Here is a 27,387-nt window from a genome sequence, read left to right as displayed (position 1 = left end):
GTCATTTTCTCCATTTGCCAGCTTGTATATCAATCAACTTCTGCCTCATGTTTTTCCAAATGTTATTTGCTTTACCAACCATAAAAAACTGGTAGATTCTGTACTTCCCTCACATGATTTAATCCGATCAAAATCAACAAGCACCACAATATCTTACAATCTAAAGAAATCATGTGATCTTTGAGAGTTGCAAATCAAAAGGTGTACCCACTGATGTCAAAATCAACATTATTAAACACAAGCAAAATCTATATTCAACATCATTTAACACAAGCAAATTCACCTCACATGATTCAAGCTTGCTAAACTTAACAAGAACTTAAATATACTACACTCGAATGAAACAAACCACATTAAAGACTGAAAAAGTAGAACACATAAGCCAAGACCATGTACAAGATTTACAAGATAGAACACATAAGCATATAATGTCTCTATGGTAATAGCGGTCCAACAGAGATTTTCCATTGATAAGAAGAAAATAAGCATGTTATTATCAACAACACTGACATATGAGATCAAAACCTCAATTGCAAGTACGGACGATAAGAAAAGAATCAGAAATGACCTCAATATTTCATCAAAGCAGATGACGATTTAGCAACGACAATAGCACTCTTAACCATCTATATCAGGTTCTAAAACAGCAACTATGTAGGAAACAGAAGGTAAAAACCTAAACTAAAATCAACACAATTACATGCCTGAAGCCTCATGGTTCAACTGTATTACCAAGCACAAAAGAAAATGCTTCACGAACTGGTGGATACTCAACAAGTGCAATTTCCGTAGCATATCCAGCAACAGGTAATTTCAGATCCCTCAAAACAGTGAATGCCTCACCCATACGAGTTTTAGGCACTTCGTCAGCTACTGGGCAATAAGGAATCCATGTATCAGGACGATGCTCCTCCGCAATCTCAATGCCCTCCTTTTTCATAGCATCATACAGTTGTGAGTGGAACTGAAGGAGAGACAAAGTTGGAGTTGGGGCAAGAAATAGAACATTGTCGTCACTTGGGAGGCTTCCAATTGAACCAAAGGACAGAGGCAATGATTCTTGCTTGGACGAAAAATTCTTTACAATGTTCTCAATCTTCGATGGATCAAGAAACGGACTCGAGAAGAGGGTAATGTGAGGTCTAGACTCAATTTCAATAAGCTGAGTGCTAATCTGGCGCCGAGCCAATACATTCCAGGCTTTCAAGACCTGGTTTTCAAGTGCAGGATCAAAGTAGAGCTCAATTGCGTAACCTTGCGACATTGCCTCTATCAAGATTCAGAACAAACACAAAAAATAAATCAAGAAATCACTATAAAATAAACAGTATCACAAACTTTCACCAAGTAACAAGGAAGACCCCAATGGTACACTATGAGCAGAATTAAAGAAAACGAATAAAGCTAGTAATTCTAACAAAGCAACAACGTATAACATCAAGTACAGTAAAGTAAAATCATCAAATACTAAAACCCAGAAAAATGAATAGGGATCTCATATACAGAAGAATAAATAACGAAGAGAAATACACTAAAAAAGTAAATCCAGACAGAAAAGAATCACGAAACTTAACAATATGAAGAAAAAGATTAAAACCCTAAAGAAACCAGAGAATTAGGTGAAAATTGAGACATACCCAGTTGAAAGAAGAGGCAGAAGGACCGGAAATGCAACCCAATTTAGACAAATGATGAACAAATGAATCGCCCCAAAACAGCAGTAGAAAAAAGAGGTTCTTGAGAGAAAGAGAAACAATTCTTTTTCTTGAAAATATTTGGGCTACAATTCACTGCAATTGGGAAGTATATATATCCTCTCTTAGTAGTCAATAAGAAAAGTTGAATTTTTGTTTAATTGACCACAAAATTGTGGTAGTACCTCCCAAAGAAAAAAGAAGAGTAAATGGTAAAAAAAGATGTACGCTATAAATATTTTTTTTTAATTTTTTCATGTTCGATAATTCTTTGTTATCTCCATCCAAACCAGCTCGTAACTTCGTAATGTTTTGCTAGATTATATATAAATATTAATTTTTAGAATAATTAATTCTTCTTACTTACCAAACTCATAAGCCTCATTTATTTATTTTCATCAAAACTAATTATTTGAGCCTAAATAAATATCTGAATATCAAAATTTATATGATACAATATAAATATTAAAATGTATTATAATCTAAATACTTAACAAGTAAAGATTATTTATTTATCAACGTCCAAATATACATTTTTTTTAACAAAACACCTAATAAATATAAAATCTCAAATTTATCTAATATTATATTAATAAAATATTTTAATTCATTTTCTGATTATTGATGATGTTGATTGTGAATGTCAACCAAGACTAGTATTGACTAATGATAATGTAGTGAGTATTAATAATTGATAGATGGTCATCATTTGTGAAGACAAATAGGTGTTGAAAAAGGAAAAAGAAATCCTTATTTTTGATCTTTCCTTCCATTTTTTTCTTATATAATGAATCAAAAAAATTTGGACTCCAATTAACCTACTGTCCATGTTTTCACACTGTATTTATTAAGGGGTTTATGCATATTTTTTTTATTAAAATAATACAGAAGAAACATCCAAAGAATTCAACTTTGTTTACCTACTTTGATATTTTGTCACAATCTGACTGGAAAATTTTCATAAACTAGAAACTGAAGAGGATGTAAAAACATTACATTAATAAACAAAACTGCAACACTCAGTTCTGGGTAGATCTTATCCCAAATAAAAAATAGCTAATTTAGTATACAAAGAGAACTATCAAGTCCCACCATATTGATTGTGAAATGATTAAACAAGTTCTGGTCTTAGTGCTATTTGCTACAAAGACTGCAGAATTAGTAGCTTTTAACCTATACAGGGCAACTGATTGGGGATAGAAGAGAGAAAAAACTCATCTTCATGTTACATATGACTGAGTTGTGAAGAGTATTAATCAGCAATTCGCCCGAATTTAGAACTCCCATCATCCAGTACAGCCATTTGCTTTCTCTTTTTTGATAATTTAGTAGTTTGAAACCCATTTTGCTCAGTAGTAAACTGTGCAGCTGTGCGAGCACGTAGTTCCTCTAGGCTCTCACCTTCCTTGGCTCTCTCCAGAACCTGAGAAGTAACATACACATAACATATTATTTGGTCATATTTAGCTAGGCTATATACAATGCCTGAGAATTGCAAGATCACATACCAAATGGCGCCCATACAAGTGAGTATTGGATAGAGCTTCAATGGCGTTCTTTGCCTCTTGCTTCGTGACAAACTCTACAAATGCAAATCCTCTATGGTTCCCAAACCTCATTGGCAGCCTTAAACTCTTAATCTGTAGGATGAATTTAATTTTGTGGTCAACGGAAAAGACATTGAGATAAATAGCTATGTGAAAACATGATTGACAAATGCAAAAAAAAAAAAAGAGCATACACGTCAGACTTTCAAGCGACCAAAGCATCATAATTTTTTTTTCTAGACCTAGCTCCTAGTGGCTAGATCATCTGCTAATTACCATGCACCATTCTGTCTAAATCAACATCTTTCAGACACATGATTTCCAAAACACATTCCACTATCGCTGGATCCTCGAACAAAAGCATTTACAGAACGGAGAGAATCTTAAATACTCACCTAAATCTCAATAAAATAGTTTACCAAGAAAAGTAGAAGTATGGCTGAAATAAGACCTTATAGTTTTATCTGTTTTTCTTTTCCAATCAAAAAATATATCATAGCAAAAAGAACATGTGTCCAAAGGGTTCTGGAACGATCAAGAGCCAAGGATCATATGATTGCAAATCTTTTTCAGCTGGCTCTCAAGATTTGAGCCAAAAGGCAAGGGCGTAATCTTTTCCCGAGTCTAGCTTCATGTAAAAATGCCATTATTATGCCTAATATAATTAGAGATAAGAACACAACCTAAGCCACATCCACATCCTTCCCCAGTTCTCCCCCTCTTTATCCACCCCTCATCTTTTCCCATCCCTCTTCTGTTTCTTCTTATATCATATCCAAGCTAACATCATACCTCATCTTTTCCCCACCCCTCATCTGGAGGTCTGGGCAAACTGACGCAGATACCACCATTTTAAAATAACAGCAACAATAATTAATCAGGTGAAATTCAGTTTTCACAATTCAGACCAACAGATCATCAGCATAAGTGCAATTTTATGAGTTCCACACAAAAAAGTCTCACGTGGAATCAAAATGAAACTGTACAAGGATATCATGCATGCTTGTGCCTCGCAGACATATTTATCCTCAACTACCTTTGGTGCTTCCAGCACAGGGAAACCTAGTATCACCTTTTTACTACATAGTATCACTCTATGTTACCAATAGTTAAGAGGATGTACCTGCCCGAATGGACTGAATAATTGCCTGAGATCCTTTTCAGTTGCCTCAAAAGCAACATTCCTAACAAGCAACTTAGTTGAACTCTTGTCATTCTCAGCTCTCTTTGGTAAATGGTCCTTCTTAGTGTGACAAAGTTGCAATATAAGTGCATGGCCATCCAAAACAGTTCCCTGAATGACAAGAGGGAAGTTGGAAAATTAGTTATAAGAGCCTGAAAAGTACAGACAGAGTTCAAATCAGAAAGTTTACCTGCAAATCCTTGCAAACGTTGATTGCTGTATCAACAGAATCAAACTCAACGAATCCAAAACCCATAGAGACATTTTTTCCATTCTTTACATGCTTCTTCACCTTCACAGAATAATATTAATAGGTGTTGGATGAAGAGGAGTTATTTTCTCATGCAGCAAGAAGGAAATACTGTGCTCAGATAGTAAAAGTCCCAGATTTCTAGCTAAAAGAACTTACCCTCACACTTAATATTCGTCCATCCTTTATGTGATCGGTGAAATGCTTTTTTAAGCTCTCATCCAACGTCTTGAAATTTAGGTTCTTGACATACAGTGATCGTGACTGGAAAGATGGCAAACAAGAATGTCAATTGGTTAATGAAACAGGAAACAAACATGGGAAATCAAGGCTGCTAGAACAAACCAAGAGGCAACAAGGAATTCTAAAACTGCATTGCTATTCCCTACACTTATTTCCAATAACTGAACTCTTTTTGTTTTCAGTGCCAGGGAATAGAATGATTCTTTGGTAATAGTGGTGCAACTGAACCAGCATGCAATGAGTATTCAATAGTCTGCTGATACCAAGAGTAAGGATCATATTTAAGAATAATTTATTTCCGATTTTCTGTGAACTCATCTCTTTCTCCCAATGCTTGACTTACAGACTATCAGCCATAATCCATCAAAAACCACTTTGATTCATATGCAGGCCCTAGTTGCTTACCAATAAACTAAAAACTTGAATATATATATGAAAGACTTAGTTTAAGAATTTGTAACATATTCCACATTTTTGTGCTGGAAAAACAACATCTTAGTCCCAAGCTAGTTGGGTCAAGAATCCTCACTAAAATGCCACTCCATTCAAGCCGTCTCTGAACAACATAAGTTTTGCAGTTCATATACCTCAACTCTATCAGGATCAACATCTGGATCCGTTACTCCTTCCACTTGTTGCTCTAGCAGCGCTCTCTTTGCATCATCTTCACCAACAACAAGAGCATTTTTTGAATCACTTGTTTGATCAAGAATATTTCCAGGAGCCCACTCCAAATAAAGGGGAGTGTCCCTGCATTAGACCAAAGGGGAAAAAATTACTTCACAATTCCGAACTTACAGAACTCTATCAAAATAATTGAATATGAAACACAGCAAAAATGATATATGCTAGTAAGAACAAAAGGCAAACTAGGAGAAATCTCAATCTTGCAAAATCTAAAGCTGAAAGGCATTTTCTAAAGCAAGACACCAGAAAGCAAAAAGGAACTCTTTCCCCATTTCTCAAGGACTTTCAGTTATCTAAAGCAAAATTAAGAGATAATGTAATTCCTTTCTTCTCCTTCCACGGCTTCTCTCTAATTTTGAGTCTTCTCTAAGTAACATGAACTGAGCTCAATAAATTGCATCTTGTTTCAAGAATACAAGGGATGACAGTGACAAAGGAACTATTGGAGTTGGAGTGAGGAAACAGTAAGATTTAGATTGGGGATATTTGGCTTAACACCATTCAACAGAGGTGGAGCAAAAAAGAAATAAGGTAGAAGGCAAAACAGGGTTAAGAAAATTAAGTCGTGGAATATACATGTCAGGCACAATATTCCACTTCAGAAAAGACGAAGAAGTAATAGGACCCTCGCAAAGTTTAAGTAATTGAAAATTCACAATTGATTGAGGGGTATTTATAATCTTACTTTGTCATCAATCATGACATGAAATTTTGACTCTACATATACAGCTACTTGTTCAACTAGAAAATCACCTTCGGTATTGAAGGTAAGAAATGGATGTATACACTTACTTGTAACGTTTGTATGCTAGACCCCGGAAAGCTGAACGTGCTTCTGCCGGTTCTAGGAAGACAACCTGATTGTTAATAATAACAGAAACAGCAAACAATCTTGTTATGTCAGACCAATTACCGTATACTCACATCAACAGAATCATAATCTATAAGTATCATTTTCAAAACAAAATCTATTAGTATCAAACTAGAATTTTTTTCAGATAATGAGCTTGAAGGAAGGGAGTGACTACCACCCTATTGGAGGAAAAAGTCATAAAACGGATAGATAACCATTACAGTTCAAGAATAGTCATTTCAAGCCAAAGGCTTCAAAGGTAAAAGCACATACCAAAGCTAAGGTTTTGGTAGGAGGAAGAACAATCTTATCCAGGCTCCCAAACTTCCCAAACATATTTGCAAGTTCACCTTCTGATGAACCATAAGGCAAGTTCTTAACTAAAATAACGTGATTGCTTCGTTTCGCCCCATCGGTGTTTCCAGCAGCATATTCTTCCAATGAAACAATATTAACTCCAGCTTTTGCAAGAGCCTTTTTTGTCTCCGCTATCACTTGAGTCTCGCCCAATGCTATGCGTACAGCAAGATCATCAGCTTCTCTATCAAGAAGATCACTTTTACTCACACCAAATTTTCTTGCAATATTTTCAACAACCTAAAATATTTCGAAGAACAGACTTAGATCATTTTTACATTCAAGAAGAAGTTCAAAATCTGATACAGTATGATGCATACTCAACCTAAAAAGCAAAGTAATTAAAGATCCTGAAGAATTTCAGAATGATCAGAGAAGTAGTAAGATAGCTTAAAAAAATTTGAACTATCAAATCATCTTACAAGAAGAATAATGTAAAAACTAAAATAACTACAATCTGATCAAATGTAAACAAGATAAACCCAGTTTATTACGGCAAACATCAAAGATCTTTAAAAGTTTCTGTCCATATCCCCTTCCACCCTCACCCCCAAACAAAAGAAAAAACAAATCATCCACCTGAAAGCATCCTATCGGACAGAAAAAACAAAGCATCCTATCGGACAGAAAGTATCAAACTAGAATTTTTTTCAGATACCAATCTTGTTATGTCAGACCAATTACCGCTAATTTGTACAATGTTTGGTTGGGCTAGGGGATATTTAATCTCCACAAAAAAATCCTCATCAAGTCGAATGTTTGGTTGTTAGAATGTTTGGTTGTTAGTTAAATGTTTTCCTAAAAAGATGTGTTTCATGTTACAAGTTACAAGAACACCGAAAAATCAAGGAGCATCCTGACTAATATGTAGACATGCAGAAGCACAATAAAATCACCAGTTGATCTTACTCTTTCTAGCAAACAGAAAAAAGATGGATATAAACTTATAATATTTGACAGTATACATACAGTGTCTGGCCGCATAAACAGAGTATTCCAAGATTGTGTATTTCCACTAGCTTCAGATGCCTTCTTTTCCTCTTGTCTCTTCTGCTTAAATGTGTTTGATGATTGCTTGGTATTAGCAATTGTCCTACAGATTAATAGATGACCAATCTTATTACAGCATGGTAGATCCCATATTAACAAGAAAAAAGAGAGAGCTTCTCTCACATAAATGTAATAAGCAAATGGTCTCAATGGATATGAACATTAAAGTGAGTAGGAGAAAACCACTTACTCTGCCTTCTCTGGAGAAATTTTCTGCTTCGCTGGCATAACATGAAGTAATCGTCCTTGAAAGATTGAACTGTCCAGCTCTGCTAATGCCCTGGAAGAAACAATAAATGAACAACAGCACCGTGAACAAGCAAAATAGACATTTATATATATATATATATATATATATATATATATAGAGAGAGAGAGAGAGAGAGACACACACACACGCACACAAACACATAATGCATAGTACTCATGTATATTAGTGTGCTTCTGGAAGGTTAAAGTGCAGTAGCTTAGAATTTGGATATGTTGATTGACAGGTGTACCTAGCAGCAGATTCTGGTAATGGATAGAGAACATATGCAATTCCTTTGGACCGCTTTGTATCTTTGTCAACAACAATATGAACCTGTGAGACATTGCCAAATGCTCTAAAGTGTTCTTCCAGCTCCTCTTCCCTGAATCATAAACCCATCAGTTTAACAAGAACATGTATTAGGTTCATTAAAGTCATAAAACAGTGCAACATATTGAGTTGACTAAATCGCCCAAAAAAAGGAAAAAGCAGAACGAAGATGTATTACGTAGTGGTGTATGGAAGATTACGAACAAATAATCGTCCGCTCTCCAGATCTTCTTCTATTTCGTCCTTAACACTTGATGAAGGGTCAACAAGCTCAAGCGCTGCCTCATTGTTAGATCTGGTGAGACCATCACTCAAAAATTCCTCTGTATCATCAGGTTCAAGGATATTACCAGCATTTGCATCTTCACTGCTCTTGTCACTTTCATTATCACTACCATCGTCTTCACTACTTTCTGAATCAGACCAATCTTTCCTCACTCTACTTTTGAAATAATCCGTATCGGTCATAACTTCATCATTACGGGAGCTGCTAGGTTTCTCAGATTTTTCACTATCTGACAGAGATTTCTTTTTTTTAATAACCTCGTCCAACTCAGAGTCATCAGTATCCACTTTTTCCTGGCTAGTTTCTTTTTTCAGGTATTGTTTATCACCGTCCTTTTTACTTCGGGCAAGAGACGGAGCTGTTAATGCATCATTTGCCCACAACTTTGACTTACTCCGAGGCTGCATAACTTCAAGGAACTCTTGAAGCTGAGGATCGTCATCCTTACTCTCCTGTTTACTATTCTTTTTGTCGCCTTTTAAACCTGCAGACTTGGAACTTTTGTTTACTTTTGCATTCTCATCTTCATTTGTCAATATCTCTTGTTTCTTCAAAGTGTGCCTGCTCCATGGACGAGGGATATTTGGATCCCCAATTTTCCTAGCAATCTGGCTATATGAAAATGAATTTCATGTGTCATTCAAGCACATCACCAATAAATGGCTACTCTCTTATAGAAAAATAATTATCACAACCTAACAAAGTAAATATTCCTAAGCTTATTAGGAGGTTTTCACTAGTTACTCGGAAATTTTTTAAAGGTGCCATTTTTTTTGTTCCTATTGTCTCACTGTGCTTTACTTGGCACAGAGTTTAAGAAAGAAAGACTTTTGGAATTCCTGGTCTAACACAAACAATGACAGTGTGGCTATAAATAGGGAAAATTAAAATAAATGTAAAAAGTGAAATTAATTCTAAACATACAAAGAAGACGTTCTACTCATTCAGAAAAATGGAATATGGAGAGAGATGCATTTTCTTCTTTCGCGAAGTCTGTATGATAACTGAGGCAGAAAAGACATACCTCACAAATAATGCGACTACTATCCATGAAAGACTTGTCAAAATACTTGATAGCTTCCTCAGCCTCTTGCTCAGTTCGAAATCCTACAAATCCGAACTGCCTACTCTTCCCATCTCTGTTTATCATGACAATCATTCGATGTCAAATATATTTCAAAGTAGTAATAAACATATCCCCAATAGTAATAAAAATATCCCCAAAATATCAATACTACCAAATAGCAACTTGTATATAGCATTCAAAATATCAATTGTTGTCTGAACACTGACAACAACTGAAACACATCAATGTTTTACTATACATCAACAGCAAGTTCCTTACTTACTATGGTTTGCTATATGAATGGTCTATGGTCGATTACTCCATTTTGACCCGTTCAGTCCAACAAATTACGGACTCAGGCATAGAGTTTGTCTACAGCTCACATTACTTTTACAAAGAAAATTAGGAAGAGCAAAAAGAAGGAGAGAAACTTAACGAAGTACGCATGAGCTTGGCATCAGTGACTTCCCCTTTCTGAGAGAAAAATTCTCTGAGACGGTCCTCGGCTACATACTTTGGCAAATTCTTCACACACAGACGGGACCTTCAATACAAAATAAAAAACATTATAAACATTTAATACTATCCAAGAACACCAAACCCCACAAAAAAAATCAACTCTTCGTAATCAAAAAAAAAAAAACTCTTCTTAATCCAAATCAAATTGTGGGTATTCTTAAAATCAAAGTTAAACCACATCGATCAATAATTCCTACAACCCCACCGAGAAAAATTACCAAATCTTGGCGTTCCAAAACAAACAGACAGCATAAACATTAATTCTTAGAACCTGAGCAAGAACTTTCAAGTTATAAAAAGAAGGATATCCTTAACAAAAATCATCAAGAAGATGCACGAACTTTCTAGTCTTTGCAATTACAAATCAACCAGAGGTTCAAGAACTCAATTCTTGGTATTCTTTACATTCAAATTTAATTTCTATTTTAGAAAAGCAACATTCTTACATTGTTTTGTTACCAAAATTCAGCGTAAAACAGCGTATGGTTTTGCTTCAACTAAGGTTAGAGAGATGAAAGACTGCGTTGGCTGTAGGGGTTTAAGCGATAGTATGGTATGGAAAACGGATCCGGGTCGGCGTGGAAAGTAGGGTTCGGTATTGAGAGGAAATCTTCTCTAATTTGGGAAAAGAAACAAGTTTCTATTTGCTCTATTTTATAGGAGTAAAAAGTACATAAGTACCGAAAAATATCTTTTAAAATAAGAATTAACCCAAATAATTTGGGTAATTTTCTAATGAGACATTATTTACATTATATCACAATTCATTTTTTTAAAGATTTATTTTACCCTACAAATACAAATTATCAATATTTCTCTATTACTATATCCACTATTATATAGTTTGAGGGAAAAAGTAAAAATATTGGATAGTTTAGTTATTTTAAATTTATTATAGTTGTTTGCAAATTAGGGCTTTTAAAATATATTAATTATTTTTAAAAAATATGTTTGAAAAATCATAAAAATAAGAAAAAATTGTATATAATAGCAAACTAATAATCTAAAATAAATCGAGTAACTAGGGATTGATTTAATTGTGCTCCATACCAAACGTTAGCCAAAGTTCGCCAGGCGCCTCTCTCCCAAAAATCTCACTCGCCACTCTCCCATTCTCGCTCGCCACTCTCCCATTCTCGCTCACCACTCTCCCTTTGCTCGCCTCTCTCGTTTTATACACAGAAGTGTATAATTTCTGTTTTGTATAAAGCGAGAGAAAATTGTATATACACATGCAAAAATATATATCTTCGTGTTATACACTTAATTATACAATTTACAAACATTTTACTTCAATTCAATTGTAGACAAATGCAAATTTTATACGAATATTGCAGAGAAAAAGGTCAACGAATTATACAATTACAAATTATACAATTGTAGTGAAATACAATTTTCTCTAACTTTATACAACATAAGTGTATATATTGTGTTTCTGTTTTTGTATAAAGCGAGAGAAAAACATATATCTTCTTGCTATACACTTATAATTATGCAATATACATACATTTTAATTCGATTCAATTGTATGCAAAGCAAATTTTATAAAAAAAATTGCAGTGAAATAGGCAGCGAATTATTCAATTATGCATTATATAATTGCAGCGAAATAGGCCAGCAAATTATATAATTGCAGCGAAATAGGTCAGCGAATTATACAATTTAGGCCAGCGAATTATACAATTGTATATCTATAGCGAATTATACAGTTTTATGTTTGTTATGGAACGCAATTATGCAAACTTTGCTATAACATACAAATATGAATTTTTTGTTTGTTATATGTGAAAGTTGCCCAATATTAATGACAATGAATTATAAATTAAAACATATGAAATAATATAAATATTGAGCCCGAACTTGTCCGAACTTTTATACAAGTTCAATTCATATAGTGCGAAACTAAAATCTTAACTATGAAATAGATATTATTTAAATTCTTAGGTATAGCTTATATAGATATATATTTTTTACAAAATACTGAAAAGTTACACTTTAAATTAATTTTAAGTTATGTTAAAAGAATATTTTATTAATATATTTAACATATTTGTTTTTTTAGAATTTTCAATGTTAAATTTTCATATGGTATATTTATGATCACAATATTTAAATTTTTTTTAATAATATTTAATATTATCTTTATTTTTTAAACTTAAATAAAGTTAAAATCAAACACACACACATATATATATATAAAAGAAAACCCTAAGTTCGCCTATGTGGCGTCACCACAAACAAGAATCCTGTTTGAATTTATTTTATTTTCAAAACTAGCATTCTCCTTTCATTAAAAGGTGTAACTTTTATGAAGAGTTGTGTCTTTAATGAAAGGTTGTAACCTTTCCAAAAGGATTGTAACTTTTCAAAAGAGTTATAACATTTTCGAAAAGTTGTGACTTTTATATAAAGTCGTGACTTTAATGAAGAGTTGCGACTTTTACATCAAAAATGTAACTTTTGTGAAAAGTTGTGGCTTTTATGAAAAATTGCTGTTTTTATGAAAAAATTTGACTTTTATAAAAAGTTGTGACTTTTTAAAGAATTGTGACATTTCTAATAAGGCATAATAAGAATGTATTCACACTATTCTTAGTTGTGTATAAATAAAAGAATTTTCTGTCACTACTATGTGTATGTGTTTTTCCGCTCTAGGATAGCCAAATTCAACTACACTAATTAAACTAATTAAGAAGTTTGTTTCATTCTTCAAGGATTTTTTCTTCCTGTTTTATGGAGCTTAATATTTACTTTAAGTCATAGTCATTTATGTAAATATGAGAATTTTATTTTGCTACTTTGGTGACTTATTCTAAAACTCTGTTAAAATTTCAGCAAAGACTAATGAAAATTGATCTTCCCTTTTGGCTCTTTCTACAGGTTTCTTCGTATAAACAAATAAAATAGATTTTTGATTGCAATGCGATATTAGTACTCTTGCATATTTCATTCCACGACTTAACGCTGTTGAAATGGTCGAATTCATTACATTTTGTTCTTTAGCAAACAAATTTTTTTGTTGGCCACTATTATTTGTTTGTTTTGTCATTGGGCAGTAGAATTCAAATAAATTATTTAAACATCTCATGAAATGTGTTTCATTTCTCAAAATTTTTTTCCCTTTATTTAATGAAACTTAATCTTTTAATGTAAGTCATAATGATTCGTGTATCTATCTCTTTTTTCATTTTCTATTTGGTGATTTCTTTAACTATGTTAAAAATTTCAATAAGGATTGTTGAAAATTTATCTTCTCTTTTGTACCTTTCTAGAAGTTTTTTCATAAACATTTTGGGAGATTACTTGTGGGCTGTACTATATTTGACAGCACACAACAATAAATATATGATAACTGACACAGAACCAATGATGAAGTTTGATAAAAGAATCAAACAAACTATTGTATTGCTTGCCACGATTAATGTATCATTTTGATTGTTTTTCTTAGGTACAAACAATTCGTGTATTATTGCACTCTTACTAAAATATTAGTATAGAGTATAGACACAATTAATCCACTTCTTTTGTCGCAAGTTAAGTAATTTGTCATATTTCTCCGTCTCTTCTTTTGGGGCTTAATAAGAGATCAAGTTTTTTTGAAACAAACAAATGTCCAAAATACACTATAACAAATATAATTTTTATCAACAATAGTTATGCACATTAACGAAGAGTGCTAGAGTCTTTACCGACATTAATTAATGTCATTAGATTCAATACTGCTATAATCTTTAGGAATATTTATAGAGAGCGCCAGTTGTCTCTGAAAATACATATTTACCGATAATTAAACTATTAATTGTTATTAAATATCATTTTTACTGTAGTCATAACTCTTTATTTTGATAAAGTTTTATGTTTTTTTTTGGAAAATACCCAAGTACCCCCTCAACCTATGCCCGAAATTCTAGAGACACACTTATACTATACTAAGGTCCTATTACCCCCCTGAACTTATTTAATATGTAATTTTCTACCCCTTTTTAGCCTACGTAGCACTAGTTCGAAAAAAAAGTCAATCATCGTTGGGCCCACAAGATAGTGCCACGTAAGCTAAAAAGGGGTAAAAAATTATTAATAAATTAAGTTCAGGGGAGTAATAGGACCTTAGTATAGTATAAGTGTGTCTCTGAGATTTCAGGCATAGGTTGAGGGGGTACTTGGGCATTATCCTTTTTTTTTTTAAATAAAGAAGTAACAATTTTTTCTTTTGAATTATTTAATTAAATTTGTGAACTGTAAACTTGTATACTACTTCATAGACAAGCAACATTTATTTTGATAAAGTTTTCTTCTTGATTGCTAGGAAAGCATGGTTGTTTTTATTATTATTTGTGGATATTTGTAAGTTCAAGTGCTAACAAAATTATGTTGTGAGATTTTAATATGTTATGTATCAAAATTTTGATTTAGAATATCCAGCTGCGAACCGTTCCATTCAGAGGCCACCTACTTCATAGTTGATATCTGGATTAATTCTTTCTAACTGCATACTAAATTCATAAAAATAACTATGGTTCAATTTTAAAAAAAGTTGAGGTCGGTGATATGAAACATAATCAATATTAATGACTACTATGAGACAATGACATAATCAATTTTAGGCTTATTTTTAAACATATACATGATAAGTCATACTATAATAAAAATAAATTGATGGAGGTTCGTAAAAAATGAGCTGAAGATCTTTCATTTGAGTTTAGTTTATTATGTTCTTGTATGGATCTAATGTTCCATTTTACATGGGAGTGTTGTTGTTCGAGACTTTTTGGTCTCTTCTTAATTGTATGATGTTGTTTTTTTATAACTATTTGGAATTTAAAAAACTTCATTACTTCTGACCAACTATATCTATAGGGATTTCTTAAACATTTTTCTTGTACTCGAAATAATTATAAAAAATATAGAACATTAAGATTTTGGAGCAACGCTTTGCATTAAAAAAAAAAGTTCTTAAATAAGAATATTATCGAATGATCATATGTGAGCTTAATAAAATAGTTCAATCCCGTGTGAAGTATGAATAATTTACCTAGTTATATCAATAAATTCAAATAGAGGAAGTCATCCAGATTTAATCTTTTCTTTTTATATACTTGAAATTTTCACTAACAAAAATTATGATCAAATAATAAATATTTTTCGATTATTAATTAAAATTTTTAAATTTAAATTCTTTGATATAGAATTGACTCGCCCTGGTTAGAAAGTGTGACAAATAAAATGTCAATTTTTCATTAATTATTTTTTTCATTTTTACAATCAAATTATAAAAATTTTGATAAATATTTTAAGATATATTTTTTATCATATTAATATGCAAAAAATTACAATTTATAATACTTTTCATATAATTTTAGAATATATAATTTTTTATTTAAAATATCAAATTAATATAATATAATTTAACTTTAAAAATTAATCAAATTCACTTTTGAAAAATAAAAAACAAACAATTTCGGACGGGACAGGGTATTTATACGACCCATCACACCAATCACACCATTAATGGCTGCTTCATAATCATGAGATCGATTCAAAGACTGCGTTTCCTTCATTCACCATCTCTTCTCTCTCGTTTCACTGCTAATTATTTGCCTTTAACATCATCGTATTCTTCTTCTTCTCCTCATGCCCAAATGGAACCCACAACAAGCATAACTGCAGCAACTTTTCTGACCCAAGAAGAGCTTACACAAATCAATCTACTAATCCCACGTTTGTGCTCTTCAAATCACCTCAAAGAAGCTGCTAATCTCATCACAACAGCATTTCTCACAAACCCATCTTTAGAATCAATTTCTGTTTCCATTTTCATTCACAGACTCTCTCTTGAACCTGACCTTACACAACCCATGTACTTCCTCAATCGCCTCAAGTACACCCCAAAGGCTCAATCTTTTCTATTACCCATTTGTAAAATGTTGGTTTCTTTGTACTTTAGGAACAGGGAGGCTAAGAAAGGTTTAAAGATTTTTCATTGGGTGTCCAGGCCTGATTTCCCTTGTCCTGTAGATTATGGATTGTGTGCTATTTTGGTGAACGGGTTTTGCAAGAATGATATGGTTGTGGAGGGGTTGAAGGTTTTGAGGATGATGGTAGTTGGGAATTTGAAGGTTGGGGGTGAGGTTAGGATGTGGGTGTATAGAAGTCTTCTGAGGGAGGCCAGGATTAAGGAGGCTCAAGAACTGAATGAAGATTTGAAGTGTGTTGAAAATGGGGACAAGGGAAATGAGGAAGTGGTTGCTTTATTGGATAGTATAATCTCAAATTGGATTGAATAGAGAGTTTTTAAGGTAAATTATTTGGCTAATGACTACTATTTGTGGCTAATGCTATGTGGTGTTATTACTTGTGCTACTTTCTTCTTGTTGGAGAAGGCTAAAATGAACTGAAAAATGGGAAATTTTACAGCATTTGCATGAATGATTGTGATTGCACTTCTGAATTACAAGCTTCACTTAAGTTGGTAGTGTCAATTTGTCTTCGTAGACTTTGCATTCTTGAATTATCAGTTAAGTTTGTGCAGATATCCTTTGCTTTATTGTGGAGATTATCAACTCATAATGTGATAAACTATTGTTTTTTGCTTCAATGCCCATTCTCAGTAGTTTTTACTGATAGTCATACAGTTCTTGCATAATACTCTACATACCTTTGTTAATACTTCTGTGCCTATTGTGGTGTGGATAGTTGTGTTATACTTATTTGCTCCTTTATTTTGTGCAATTTCAATTTCTCTATCATCAGAAGCTTAATCTTAATAAAATGCTTTATTAGAATGTGTATTTGCACCTAACTGGCTATAAGGCTTAATCTGTTACTTTTGGACCGTACGTGTCTGTTTGATTTACCATTAAGCTTCAAATGTGTTACGTACCTTCAGTATCCTGTCCACTCACTGTATTTGTGTATTTCTTAGTTCTGTTGTTAATTAGATGCACTTATAAGTGCTTGTGAGGTTGTAAACAAGTTAGTTCCAGAAGAACCTGTCTCTCTGACCACCATTGCATGGTTGGTGGCTGAGACCTGGTGGTGTAGGTGATGCTAAATTGTTTTAAGCAGCAAGACAAGATAGCAGAAATATGCTGCAAAAGTCTTCATATATTTTCTCTAAATGTTTGAGTAGTAGTAACTTATCTAATCCGAAGATCAAGATAATGGAACAAGATTTTGAATCTTGTGGATAAGGGGCAACACTTAGAGATGGGGGTTAATACAGAAGTATGCATAGGTGGTTTGAAAATATGTATAGGAACCAGTAGAAGAGTATGCTTATTATGAATCCTTGCTCGTTGTACACAAAGCTTGGAATTTGATAAGACTTGTGTTTTTTATATAGCCTTCTCTTAGTTTCTGTGCATATTTGTGTTCTTAAAAGTTTGCACATTAAGCAAAAGATGGACTGGACATTCTCTGGTTTTAAGTTGAATTAGTTGTACAATTTTTTTTTTGGATAACTAGCTTCACTCGATGTAATTCAATGTTTGGAGAGATGTGCATTTCTGATGCAGGCTTAAGTTCCTTGTGTCTTTAGCTCCTTCATTTCACACTGAATTGAGACGTCAGTGGTTGTTTTTGTCATCTAGACACATGGGACCTATCTATGTCGAAGTTGTCACTGGTACCTCTTTGATGTGTGTTAAAGCTGGTTTCTGACCTTTTTCTTTTTTCTATTTTGCATGGACAAGATCGATATTTTATCAGTTTCTTGATCATGGAGCTGCGACTCAATGGACATCACTTAGCTTATGTTAATTCTGTTGTAGTTTTAAGAACTTTGAAATGTTGTTAATGCACTTGTATTTGTTGCTTACTTGAATTTCCTTTTGCTTGTGGTAGATTTTGCGTAAAATGTGGTAGGAGGGCTACTTGTTTGTCTGAAGCTACGTGATTTATGAGTCAATTTAGTTCTGAAAGCACTGGTGCATCTGTTGTTATAGGACCTCTAATTCCTTTTGACTTTTTTTCTCTTCCTTTTGTACAGATATTGTCTTTGGGGGATGTGGCCTAGTTGATGAAGTTGGAGTAAACTCCATGGGAGACTAAGGTTCAAATCTTAAATAGAGGCAACACATTTGGGTGATCTCTTCCTTCTGCCTAAACCCTGGTGGTAGAGTTATCCGATACCAACAGTACTGAAAGGATGCAGGTACCTAGCGGAATAGTCAAGGTGCATACGACGACCTAATCATGCTCAGTAAGAAGAGAGCAATAAGCATCTCAAGACGAGATCTCCATAGTGTCAATCACTTGAAGTTTGTGATATCTTGTTTCTCTTTGGGGTTCAGGAAGTGCTGCCAACAATGCTATCACACATTATTAATCAGTCTTGGGACATGAACATCCTAACTCAGTCATATGCATAGCTGGAGATGAGAGTTACTTTATTGTAATGTTGACTAAGATTGTATCCAGTACATGGTGCTGTTGTTGGCCTTTCGATTAAATTAGTTGACAGGTTGAAGGTCTTTTCTATGTATAACAAAACATCCAAATGTTTTTCCTGGTACCTTACGTGGCTTTCTAGTTGCTAATCTCATGTCATATGGTTATAATTTTGTATATGATAGTATCATATGACAGGTGCAAATGGTCAAAATTCAGATAATGGTCCTCTGCATGTTGTCCAACATTCATATATTTGTCGATCAACTAAGTTTTGGTCCCAAATTAGTTGCATCAATCCTTTGATTTTTTCAGATGATTTATAATTACTTGATTCGAACAATACTTAACTAGATTTAAGTAAAGTTTTATTTGTAAATTCAAGCCTAATAATAAAAATGATATAATATAAAGTAATGTTTGATTTAAAATTATGATTTTATTATAATTATTTCGACGTCATTGATCCCTCTTACCGCCAACATTGATAATTTTTACACAGTGAAAACAAAGTCAGACACATTTTTAAATATTTATTTTGCTAAATTTCTTTATCACACCGTTTCCATAAAGATAAAAGAATATATATAAAAATAAATTAATAAATTAAGTAGCAGAATTGTGGAATAAAATAGGGAAAAAAAATCAAAAAATTTAAACCCAGGAAAAACCCCTGGGCACTCTCTCACTGACAGTAGAGTGGATAACGTTTCAAGAACCCAAATTCCATCGATGTATGAATCTTCTTTACTGAAATTCCACTAAATTTTTAGCTCACTCTCAAGAATGGTTTCTTCCACCATTCTAATTCAGCAACCGACGAACTTCTTCCACCAGCCAGAGCTTCACCATCAGGTTAGGCCTTCGCCCCCACAAAACCAAATCATTCAAGAATGAATCTTTTTGCTTTTTGATTTTATGGGTGTTTGATTTTTTAATAATTGAACCAGCTATGGAGAGGTCTGCAGCATGGATGTGTTGCATCATTGCAGAAACAACCTATTTTGGTATGTAATAGTAACAAGAGAAACAGACCTTTGAGAGTTTCTTCAAGTGCTAATGGTGCTGTTACTTCTTCCACTTTGGAGGCCTATGATTCTTCTCCGTCTCCTTCTGCATTTCCTCTTTTTACACCCCCTTCTCAACCCCAAGATACTCCCGCTTCTCAGGTATTTTCTACTTGCCCCTTCTGTTTCATGTTCTTGAAGTTCAAGTTTAGTTTAATCACATCTTGTTACTTTCTGTGTGATAAGTGCTGTTTTCTTTTGGTAAGCTCACTGTATAAGTGCAATATGCAACACTTTTATGTACTCTTTTTTGTAGTTAGAGTTTTGGCACTGCATACCTTTTCCTCTTCAGTCATGGTTTCTTTTACTTTAATAGAATGCCAAACAAACAATGGACAACAATAAGCACTAGTCTCTCAATAAATTGAAGGAAGTGACAGCCAGGCAGTTGATGTTTGGAAAAGATAGGAGTTACACTTTGAAGATCGATGGAATTGTTCTTATGAATTGGTTTTGTTCCTCATTCAGATTTTCTTCACAAATTATTTGGTTCTAGGTCAGGTCCCATATAAATTTTTGGTGATTACTGTGTTAGAAATACAAAATGTTCTACATCAGGTATAGGGGAATCATATACCTAAAGCATTCTCTACTACTCCTTCACTGCATAAATTTTTCTTTAATATGTCGGAATTTCTAACCAATTAGTAAGTCCGTTCTCACACGTGTGAGTCTGCATTGGTTTCAGATATATAGAATGCCTAACATCTGGTGTTTAGGGGCATCCAAAGGGTTATGATGATTTTGAGCTACTCCCCAATTACCTTAAGATTTTCACTTAGATGCTCATGTTCGTTCTCACGTTCTCATGCATAGATATCCCATTTCTATTGTTACATAGTCAAACTAATGGTTGGAATCCCTCTACTTTCTCGGTCTTACATCCTTTGAGAAGCTGATGAACATATATTTTCCTATTTGATTATTTCAAATTATCCTTATTTTCTCCTGTTCTAATTGTTGATGATGGTGGTATAACATTTTCATATGAACAGTTGGAACTGGCAGATCCTGATTTCTACAAAATAGGATATGTTAGAAGTTTTCGAGCCTACGGGATTGAATTCAGGGAGGGACCAGATGGGTATGGAGTGTTTGCTTCCAAAGACGTGGAACCTCTCCGTCGAGCTAGGGTGAGCACTACCTTACAACATGTTTGTATGTACAATGTTTTCCTCCTCCTGATGAAATGTTTAACTATATCAATTACCATCGGAAGCAGTGTCAAATTTACTGCTCCATCAATGTTTTACTATACCAAAAGCTGGACTTCATCCCATCAATTCCACCATGAAATTGGTGGGGGTAGGAAAAAAGGACATGGGAGAATTGTAATACCTTTAAACTACCTTCCTTCTCTCTGAGATAAGTATCTTTAGTTGATTTCCCTCATTTGCTTTTTAACCTTGATAAGTTATATTTGCAGTGGCTAGGCACTACTAATTCTTCTCCTGCTGTGGTGTATTTTATCATGTCCTACATAGTTTTGACTGTCTAATTCATTTGGCATTAGCTTGGCTGTTTGATTGCTCTTTTCGCACTGATTATCTTCACACCTTTTCGTTATCACTAAAATTCAGTGAATCATGAGGTTTTGTTTGTAATGCAGGTAATAATGGAAATTCCTTTAGAACTTATGTTAACCATAAGCAAAAAGCTTCCTTGGATGTTTTTTCCAGATATTATACCTGTAGGACATCCAGTATTCGACATTATCAATTCAACCAATCCCGAGGTAAAAGGATGCATTTTCCTTTTAAATATTTTAATTTTCCTACTAAATATTATTTAATGGAACACATGGGAGAATATTTATCCACATTTTCTTTGATTGGATAAAAATAAAAATTAGACGTCTTACCTTTTCCCTAATGGTACACATGAGAGGATTTGTTTTTATGCTCTAAATTTTTTCATTTTCTTTTTGGTTTTCTAAGATTTCTTGTGACTTTTTAATATTGATTACCTTCTTATGGCAGACAGATTCGGACTTGAGGTTGGCGTGCCTTCTTTTATATGCTTTTGATTGCAAGGACAACTTTTGGCAGCTATACGGAGACTTCTTGCCTAGTGCTGATGAATGCACTAGCTTTCTTCTAGCTACCGAGGTCTGGATATGAGTATCATCCAAATTTCAGTGCATTCAATTAATGTAATATTTTGTGGAAGATTCTATAGAAAATGCTATGCATTCACAAAATTATTCTGCACTTTGTTATGGTGTTCTGCTGAGGTTCAAGTTTGAGTAACTCGAAATGTGAATTAGAAAAGCTTTTGTGATATTCACACTGTTATGTGACCTTTGCTATTAGTGGGTTCTAATTTATAACAAAAGTTTCTTCGACTGAATCTTGTTTTTTTCCATGACTGTTGAAGCTCTCTTCTGTGTATTTAAGTCTATTTTGGAGTTACCATTTTGGTTTTCAATCTGAAAATTAATATGTGGTTGAAGCTTCTTCATTTCTGTGCTTTGCATTTTCATTAGTCAGCTGGGCTGGTTTTGATTAGAAAGATTAGTTGCAAACTGAAAAATGGAATGGCTGCATTTGGCATATTCATGGTGGATTAATTTCTAGAATTTCAGTGCTAGAGTAAATAAATAATTGTTTTGTGTTCCTGATGCTCTTCTTAATGCTTTCTGTGGTGTAGGAGGATCTTTTGGAGTTGCAAGACGAGAAGCTTGCTTCTACCATGAGAGAACAGCAAAATCGAGCACTTGAGTTTTGGGAGAAAAACTGGGTACAGACAATCTTGTTAAATCTCTTTCCCCCAGATTCCTGCTCACTAACATTGGCCTTTGACTTTCTTTATTTGTTTAGCATTCTGCAGTACCTCTCAAAATTAAGCGTCTTGCTCAGGATCCTGAGAGATTTATTTGGGCAATGAGTATAGCACAATCTCGATGCATCAGCATGCAAACAAGAATTGGTTCACTGGTTCAAGAAGCAAATATGTTGGTACCTTATGCTGGTGAGCTTCTTTATTGTATTTCTGTCCAAAATTTCAATAGTGAAATCGGGAGCTTTAATTAGTTTATTCACACAATGCAGCACCCTACTTTTAACAGATTGAACTTGGCTGAGATATTTTAAGATAGTCTGAATGGCATCCTTTATTTAATTATTGTTTAGATTGGTCTTGAAGTGATGCTCATGTGTACTTTAAGATGTTAAGTGGATCCAAAAGAGCAGATCCATGACTGCAGTAACAAGTTAGTCACTGAAAAATATGTTCAGTGTTCAGTTTACTGAAACCATGCCCCCAATGAGAATATTGTGTATTCAATTTTTTCCATTTTTTAAAAATAGCTGTGCTTTCTCCCTCTGCAGTCTGCATTATGAAACTCGACGCAGTTACTGTTACAGGTGGAAAATATTTGTCCACCCTAATGATATTTAATACTACTTTCATCACATTTTGGTAAGAAATATATGGTTCATAGAGGGTTTTCTTTAGTCTAATATATACTGTTTATTCTAAGAATTGTAATTATTCATATCTGATGTTAGACAGAGTGTATCAAGTAGTCAACCATTGTAAAACTAACCAGGTCATATTTTATGGGACAGAAGGAGTACCTTACAGAAGAGTAAAATCTGTTTTCCAGAGTTCCCACAAAGTTGTCCTATCAAAGAAAACATATCCCCTCAAAAATAAAATATTATATCAGCTTTTGAATTTCTCTCTACCCAAAACATCAGATTTTCGCCCATCCCTCCCTTTGTTTCAGCCTTGTGTGTGTATCTATGTGTCTCATATTAGAAGAGGCAAAATTAAACATTCTCAAATACTAGTCCTGGCAAAATTAAACATTCTCAAAATTAAACACTTCTCTCTGCATTTCCATCTTCCATTTGTTTCCTTGATTCAAATTCATCATTTTGCTATAGAATACAGCTCAATATCAAGATGGAGGTGCAATGACTTCTTATTTTTTGAGATAAGGAAGGTTTTATTGTTTGGCCGAACAAGTTTCATGAAAATACAAAATGGAAATGTAAAAAGTTGGAATTTCTTTTCCTTCTCCTTCTCCTTCAAAAAAGAAGAAAAAATTTGGAACTTTTCTGGATAATTTCTTGAAAACGAGGAGCATTGCAAAATACTGAAGGATGCTGATAACCGGAAGACAATGGTGATTATGAGAGAAAAATTGGTGACTTTGAATATATATTAACAGTTCCTTTGACTTGACATGATGAGAATTATTTGTTAATGGTTTTGCTATTTTTCTTCTTTTTCCATTAATTGCTAGTGAAGGCCTCAATAACTGTTATTCTCATTGCATCTGTGTCTTTCTAGTCCTAAAGTTTGATGTTGACTGGCGATGTGGTGATGCACATTATGCTTTCTTTTGTAAGTCACATATTTTGAAACTTCCACAAAAGTAATCGATGTATTAAAAGTCTATATTAGCTCTACTAATGCCAGTCAACTTTGTAGAGAAGTTCAGAAAACCTGAAAGCTTTTGAACTAGTATTAAAGAACACAACAACAAGACCTAATACTATGCCTTACCAAGCGTATTATTGTGACCTGTGTTTAAGAAAAAAAACTTAAAGACTTATTAGATAGGGATTCTTCATAATTTCAAGGCAGACTTGCTTGCAATTATCTGTAGCATCTTTAACCAAACTTTGTTTGTGAGGAAGTCCTAACATGTAACTCATCTCATTCTCCAGACATGATGAATCATTCTTTTCAGCCAAATTGCTTTTTCCATTGGCGCTTCAAGGACCGCATGCTGGAGGTGATGATAAATGCAGGACAAAAAATTAGAAAAGGAGATGAGGTAAATCCTTTTAGCTTTCTAGATCTACTGGAGGCTTCATTTGAACTGTGTTGTGTGCGCATTAGTCGGAACATCTTATCACATAGGGAATGTAACTGGCTTTGTCAGTGAGTCGGCTTATTTTGGATAATTCATCTGGAGAAGATGGCATTTTGCTTAGTAGGAGAAGATGCATGACTCATGTTAATTTCTGCCCGGAAGGCATGTCTTACATTCAGTGGTGCAGAAAAAATTGTACTCCATTTTCTTGTTGAACATAGGTCGTATATGATATCTAGGGCTATCTTATTTTTAAGAATGCATTTCTTGCATCAGAGTCTTGCTTATTCTAGGCCCAAAAAGACATTTTCAACATCAAAATCTTGCATAATTAAGGATGACCTCGTTTGGTGCCATTGACTTTGTCACCTACTCCTCAGCGTGCAAGGTCTTGCCTTCCACTACAAGGAAAAAAATAAGCTAAATGAAAAGTAGAGTTTAAAATGAAAGAAGAAATAGCATGCAGTATTGCGTGACATACTTTAACTAATGTGCATCTGTCCTTGGTGGTGCTTCTGTCGTCTTCAAATCTTGGGTCTGTGGCTGATCCAACTATATGTGGCCCTGTTTGTCTTTGTTGCTATTGTATAATCTTGATAATATGGCCTAACATGACCTTTATGAATTCTTGCAGATGACTGTTAATTACATGGCTGGACAGAAGAATGACTTATTTATGCAGAGATATGGTTTCTCATCGCCTGTGGTAATGCAGTTATTCTTTACTCTTCCCAGAAAACAGAAGTTGTGTCGGTATTTTTTCTGCTGAAAAGTATGAAATTCCAACTCGAAGTTCCTAGTACTACTGATTTTGTGTAGTAACATTCATTGCTGTAGTCATATTTAAAAGACTGGCAAGAAATCGCTGTAAATGGACATTCAATGTGTACTATCAAGCCTGACAAGTGTAGATGAATTTTGAAGATGAGATAAACCTAAAAGTGAAAGGGAACAGGATTAGAGTGAGGAAAAAATTCTTCCAGTTATTGTCCTTGTCTTGGGTTATTGAGAATAGGTTAATTTGGGCATTTAATCATAGAATTTTGAGTGGGGCTTGAGTTTAATTATTTGTTCAATGATGCTCCATATAGTAGAAGAATTTTGATATTTGTACTGAATCAGAGGAAGAAAGAGAAAGACGGTGTAACATATATTCTTTGTTTACAAATTATTCTAATGAAGCTTATGATTTGATTAGTTGTCAGGGCCATCTATCTCTATGACATGGAAATGAATTTAAATATATGATTGTTGATTTCGTTGAACTTTTGCTTTGAGTATGAGATGTCTTTCTCTGTTCTATTTTTTCTTCTTTTTCTACTGACACTATAATATATATCCTTGATATTGTAGAATCCTTGGGATGTCATTCATTTCACCGGAGATGCCAAAATTCATCTAGACACCTTTTTATCGGTCTTTAACATATCTGGCCTCCCTGGAGAATATTACCACAACAGTATGGGTCTTAAAGAATGTTTTTGATATACTAGAGCTCCTTCACTGATCTAGGTTTGCAATTATGTTTAGAATCCTTGTTTAAAACTTGAAGCAGGTAAGCTATCAAATGATGGAGACAGATTCGTCGATGGAGCAATAATAGCAGCCGCAAGAACGTTGCCCACTTGGTCAGATGGAGATCTCCCTCCAATTCCAAGTCTAGAGAGGAAAGCAGTGAAGGAGCTGCAAGAAGAATGCCACCAGATGCTTGCAGAATTTCCCACAACTTCTGACGAAGACCAGAAAATCCTAGGTAAGCCTGGATTGTGTACTTCTATCTAATGATGCATGTTGAAGAAGAAATATAACTCCATCTTCTATGCGCTATGGTTGTCACCTGTATTTCATGCTAAAAAACAATGTGGATTTATGTATATTGAATTCAGAATCCATCAATCCTAGTACTGACTAACATCATAAGTTTTGGCTTTTGCCACGAATTACAAAGCTTGTAGGCGTCATGCTACACATGGGCTGACACTGTTTACCACTTTTTGTTGATTTCATCGGTTGACTTTGTAACATATTTCATTATTCACGTCATAATGCTGTCCAACAATGTATTCGTTTTCCTGGTTTCTGTGAACAGATTCGATGCCTGAATGCAGGAGAACATTCGAAGCAGCAATAAAGTACGTAATGTATGAAGTATTATTCGTCATTGCATGCAGAGATCATCTTATCTTTGCTTCAATGTGAATGCAGATCTTATTTACATAATGCTTTCGTTTGGCAGGTATAGATTACATCGGAAATTACTGATAGAGAAGGTTATACAGGCCTTGGACATTTACCAAGACAGGATTCTGTTCTAAACATGAATAACAGCAGGAGTTGAAGCAATCTTTACCAGAAATCATGTAGCCATAGAAGACGGGCGTCAAGATTATGGTTCCATTTCAGCTATGCAGAAAGCTTTATCTATCACAATAGCTTTTGCAACATTTTGAGGGCTTTTGTTGGGGGTGGGTGTAGGAAGTAGCTAGTAATGGTGTATAGGTGGAAAATGACTTATACCATTAGTTTTGGAAAGATATGAAGTGAAGAAAAATGAGAAGTTCTCTATAGAAATCATGATGAAAATGAAGGATAGCTTTGGTGGATATGTTTGATAACAAGTAGAAGGGCTCTTTTGCATGAATGAAATATATGAATTCTCTTTAACCAATTCCACTCTATTCTACTTTATTTTCATGCAAAATAATTGTTTTGTAGGCAATATATTTACCAAATAGTAACTATGCTTCAATCCTAAATAAGTCGAGATCCGACTATGTTTTTCATTTACA

General features: G+C 33.9%; 3 protein-coding genes and 1 long non-coding RNA gene across 6 annotated transcripts; 2 read left to right on the top strand and 2 right to left on the bottom strand.

Moving 5' to 3' along the window:
• Window positions 1–443: 443 nt before the first annotated feature.
• On the bottom strand, window positions 444–1,901 carry LOC101251437 (uncharacterized). The gene is made up of 2 exons (XM_004232572.5): window positions 1,638–1,901; window positions 444–1,269 (listed from the first exon to the last, which is right to left on the bottom strand). Exon 2 carries the CDS (start codon window positions 1,262–1,264, stop codon window positions 713–715), a length of 552 nt encoding a protein of 183 aa, XP_004232620.1. The 5' UTR covers window positions 1,265–1,269; window positions 1,638–1,901; the 3' UTR covers window positions 444–712.
• A 766-nt stretch (window positions 1,902–2,667) lies between these two features.
• Window positions 2,668–10,973, bottom strand: LOC101251738 (uncharacterized). Of its 2 annotated transcripts, none has more exons than XM_004232573.5 (15): window positions 10,762–10,973; window positions 10,233–10,340; window positions 9,755–9,869; window positions 8,623–9,338; window positions 8,365–8,496; window positions 8,055–8,144; window positions 7,784–7,907; window positions 6,731–7,054; window positions 6,397–6,461; window positions 5,505–5,667; window positions 4,834–4,938; window positions 4,615–4,716; window positions 4,365–4,535; window positions 3,203–3,334; window positions 2,668–3,117 (listed from the first exon to the last, which is right to left on the bottom strand). In XM_004232573.5, coding segments are annotated over exons 1-15 (2,520 nt in total). In that variant the 5' UTR covers window positions 10,764–10,973; the 3' UTR covers window positions 2,668–2,946. The 2 variants fall into 2 exon arrangements, with proteins under 2 accessions (XP_004232621.1, XP_019067910.1); XM_019212365.3 differs by having other exon boundaries at window positions 8,623–9,342; window positions 10,762–10,961.
• A 4,846-nt stretch (window positions 10,974–15,819) lies between these two features.
• On the top strand, window positions 15,820–18,852 carry LOC101252041 (uncharacterized). The gene is made up of 2 exons (XR_011215054.1): window positions 15,820–16,611; window positions 18,303–18,852. It is a non-coding gene; the product is annotated as an uncharacterized lncRNA (long non-coding RNA).
• A 412-nt stretch (window positions 18,853–19,264) lies between these two features.
• On the top strand, window positions 19,265–27,266 carry LOC101252349 (protein PLASTID TRANSCRIPTIONALLY ACTIVE 14). Of its 2 annotated transcripts, none has more exons than XM_004232575.5 (13): window positions 19,265–19,558; window positions 19,654–19,872; window positions 20,766–20,903; window positions 21,380–21,505; window positions 21,750–21,878; window positions 22,420–22,509; window positions 22,590–22,740; window positions 24,450–24,559; window positions 25,233–25,304; window positions 25,952–26,057; window positions 26,154–26,351; window positions 26,688–26,730; window positions 26,835–27,266. In XM_004232575.5, exons 1-13 carry the CDS (start codon window positions 19,490–19,492, stop codon window positions 26,911–26,913), a joined length of 1,530 nt encoding a protein of 509 aa, XP_004232623.1. In that variant the 5' UTR covers window positions 19,265–19,489; the 3' UTR covers window positions 26,914–27,266. The 2 variants fall into 2 exon arrangements, with proteins under 2 accessions (XP_004232623.1, XP_010316519.1); XM_010318217.4 differs by having other exon boundaries at window positions 26,151–26,351.
• Window positions 27,267–27,387: the final 121 nt, after the last annotated feature.

The sequence above is a fragment of the Solanum lycopersicum genome, chromosome 2 (genome assembly GCF_036512215.1).
Source record: "Solanum lycopersicum chromosome 2, SLM_r2.1".
NCBI lineage: Eukaryota > Viridiplantae > Streptophyta > Magnoliopsida > Solanales > Solanaceae > Solanum > Solanum lycopersicum.
The sequence above is the reverse complement of the archived record's forward strand: the minus strand, read 5'-3'. Positions and strand labels throughout refer to the sequence as shown.

Excerpts from the sequence above, each read along its gene's own strand:
- LOC101251437 (XM_004232572.5), bottom strand. The coding sequence starts at position 1,264 with ATGTCGCAAGGTTACGCAATTGAGCTCTACTTTGATCCTGCACTTGAA.
- LOC101251738 (XM_004232573.5), bottom strand. Across the intron at positions 4,536-4,614 it reads ACGTTTGCAAGGATTTGCAG|GGAACTGTTTTGGATGGCCA; the intron begins GTAAACTTTCTG and ends CTTGTCATTCAG. Across the intron at positions 3,335-4,364 it reads TATTCAGTCCATTCGGGCAG|ATTAAGAGTTTAAGGCTGCC; the intron begins GTACATCCTCTT and ends TTCATCCTACAG.
- LOC101252349 (XM_010318217.4), top strand. The coding sequence starts at position 19,490 with ATGGTTTCTTCCACCATTCTAATTCAGCAACCGACGAACTTCTTCCAC. Across the intron at positions 19,559-19,653 it reads AGCCAGAGCTTCACCATCAG|CTATGGAGAGGTCTGCAGCA; the intron begins GTTAGGCCTTCG and ends TAATTGAACCAG. Across the intron at positions 21,506-21,749 it reads TCAATTCAACCAATCCCGAG|ACAGATTCGGACTTGAGGTT; the intron begins GTAAAAGGATGC and ends TTCTTATGGCAG.